This window comes from Monopterus albus, unplaced genomic scaffold (assembly GCF_001952655.1).
Source record: "Monopterus albus unplaced genomic scaffold, M_albus_1.0 scaffold49.1, whole genome shotgun sequence".
NCBI lineage: Eukaryota > Metazoa > Chordata > Actinopteri > Synbranchiformes > Synbranchidae > Monopterus > Monopterus albus.
In genome coordinates, this window is record NW_018127929.1 from 1627484 (window position 1) to 1630092 (window position 2609).

At 40.2% G+C, this 2609-nt stretch overlaps 1 protein-coding gene across 1 annotated transcript in view; it reads left to right on the plus strand.

Moving 5' to 3' along the window:
- The window catches only part of LOC109960620 (astrotactin-2-like), a 44119-nt gene that overhangs the window by 67 nt on the left and 41443 nt on the right, over positions 1-2609 (plus strand). Inside the window, exon 2 of the mRNA XM_020600845.1 lies at positions 1179-1487. Within this exon, the coding sequence (XP_020456501.1) occupies positions 1179-1487 (309 nt within the window). The remainder of the gene's footprint in view (positions 1-1178; positions 1488-2609) is intronic.

Here is a 2609-nt window from a genome sequence, read left to right on the forward strand (position 1 = left end):
ATATATATTTAAAAGCATGTGACTCTCTTAGTATACCAATACTGTGTTAAAAATACACCCATAAAACTAATCAGGAGTGTGATCTAGATATAACAAGGGGCTGTTAAAATCAGAGGTCTGTGGCATATCTAGCACTTGCAGCTGTTTCAATAAGGTCTCCAGGTCTCCCTTGTAAATGAGGTTTGTAATCTCAATGGGACATCCTTGTTAAATAAACAATAAAGCAAAAACAAGAATGCCAATAGGAACCATATCAAACATCTGTCTTAAATTGCTATGGAAGATATGTGTATCTGACACCTTTGCTGTTGTTGCCTGAGAAACATAACCCTGGCCAGAGGAGATGTATCCCTTATGAGTAATTATACTGCAACCAGTCTACAAAGACATTTTAATTAACACAAGCGGTGCTAGATCATTGACTGGGAAATTCACTGTATTTATCTCTTGGCTATGTTTGATTACATGACAGCCAAGTGTTGCACAAGCATCAGATTTGCTCTGCACAGCAAAAAGCTGTCATAGTTTAAATGACAGGCCACTCCTTTAATAGCACTATAATCCAAAGGTGTATACAAAACAGAGAAAACCAGACTGTGGAGGAAAAAAAGACTCTGTGCACTATGTCAGTTTTCTTTGACTATAACATTATCTTGATTACCTTTGTCTTCCACAAATATTTAACTGTGCCAAGTCTTTCATGAAATGCAATTATGAATATAGATGTAAACACTTGAAATTGAATTAGATTGACCAGCCATAGCGAACCTGAGCGACAGGGCTTTACTGTGAGGAATGGGTGACGACAGCTCTCTTCTGTGACTGTATTGCCTCAAGAAGTGCATGTAATTGGGCTCTTGGGCCACCCCTTGAGCCTGTTTATATTGTGTTGCACATGATGTTACTACTCACCCTTTAAACTGCTTGCTAGTGTCTTATAGATATAAAATATAAAACATAAATAGATATAGTTAAGTTTAGCCAAGACATGTTAACTTATTTAACATGATATTACAGGAGTCAAAGTGTGTGATCTTTTGTTTTATGAATACAACCTTTGTTTTCCTCTATCTATCTGAAATAAATGTTAATCTTTTTAACTTTTTCTTTATCTGCACCTCCTCCCACCCATACCCACATACACACCCTTCCTTTCCTGCCTACCCCCCCCCCCCAAGGGCCACAGGGTTGGTGGGCGGCGTGAGCTGAAGTCGGTTCCTTTCATCAGCTACCTGTTGGCAATGCAGAAGAGCCAGCTATTGTCAGACGATATGGTGAGTGGTTTGGAGATCCGCTGCGAAGAGAAGGGCAACTGTCCGGCTGGCTGCCACCTGTGCCATCACCAGGCCATGATGGGAGGAATGTCAGGGAGAGGCCACAGTGGTAACAGCAGGAGCGGGGAGCAACCTTCCCCAATCCCTGTCCTTCTGGAAGTCAGCCGCGTGGTGCCCCTCTACAGTTTGGTACAAGACAACATCACCAAAGAGGTGAGAAAGCAATTTGGGGACAGGAAGTCTGTGTGCATGTGAGCTTGGTATTACTCCCAACTGTGGGGACTGAAACCTGTTTACAAACTCACATTGTGATGACTCATCTTACTTGTCTGGACAAATGCTGGTCCCCATAATGTGAATCATTGAATTTTAGGGTGACTACTTGCTTGAAGGTTAGATTAAGGTTACGTTTAGGTTAACATTACGGTAAGAGTTAGGATTAAGTAAGTAATAGTTATGGAGAAGGTTAGGGGAAGTCTCCAAGAAATGAATGTAAATAAATATAAAATCCCCACTAGCGATGAAAACAAATGTGAGAAAGCATACAAAAACTTATTGTGTGAAGCAAATCAAGACATATGTTGTGCTGACCTGTGACAAAAGGTGCAACTTTGAACCCTATTTCTGCAAGTGTAGGAGGCATATGCTGATTATTCTATATATTTTACTTATGTTTGATCTCAAGCCTTTGGTCGGCGGTGTAATTATTTCATATAGTATGTACACATCTTTGTTTAACTGATGCAGTTATAACATTTCACCTCTAGGTGGCATTAGTTGTTTAACTTTGACCACTGGAAATAAGCACTGTAATACAGAAGGCATAAAAAAGATGACATCATGGTTTTCTCCTCTTGTGGGGAAGTCTATGTGTATATGTTTGAGATAGAGATGTGTGTCTGTGTCTGAACAAGCATACATAGCTGAATGTAATATCAGCTTAATGGCCACACGTTGTGGTTATGATTCATCCTGTATGAGAAGTCGGGATCTTTGTGCAATGAAAGTTAATCATATCAAATTTCTTTTCCATAAGGTAATTTAGGAGGGGTCTCTGGTGTTACTTGACATTTAGTTTACCACATTTTGTGCTGTTTGGGCTTCATCATGACATTGTCTTGCTACCAAACATCCGGTGTATGTCTTCTCTGTGCGTCTTTAAGCTAATGCAGAGCTGTTTGCAGGTGACTCACACCCAACACACATGCGTACATGCACCACAGGGAGCAGACTGGTTCACTCTCCCCCCAATCAAGCATCTAATTACCTTTCCTTCTGAAAATTAGTGCAGGCAATAACAACACACACACATGCATGCATATACATATATATATA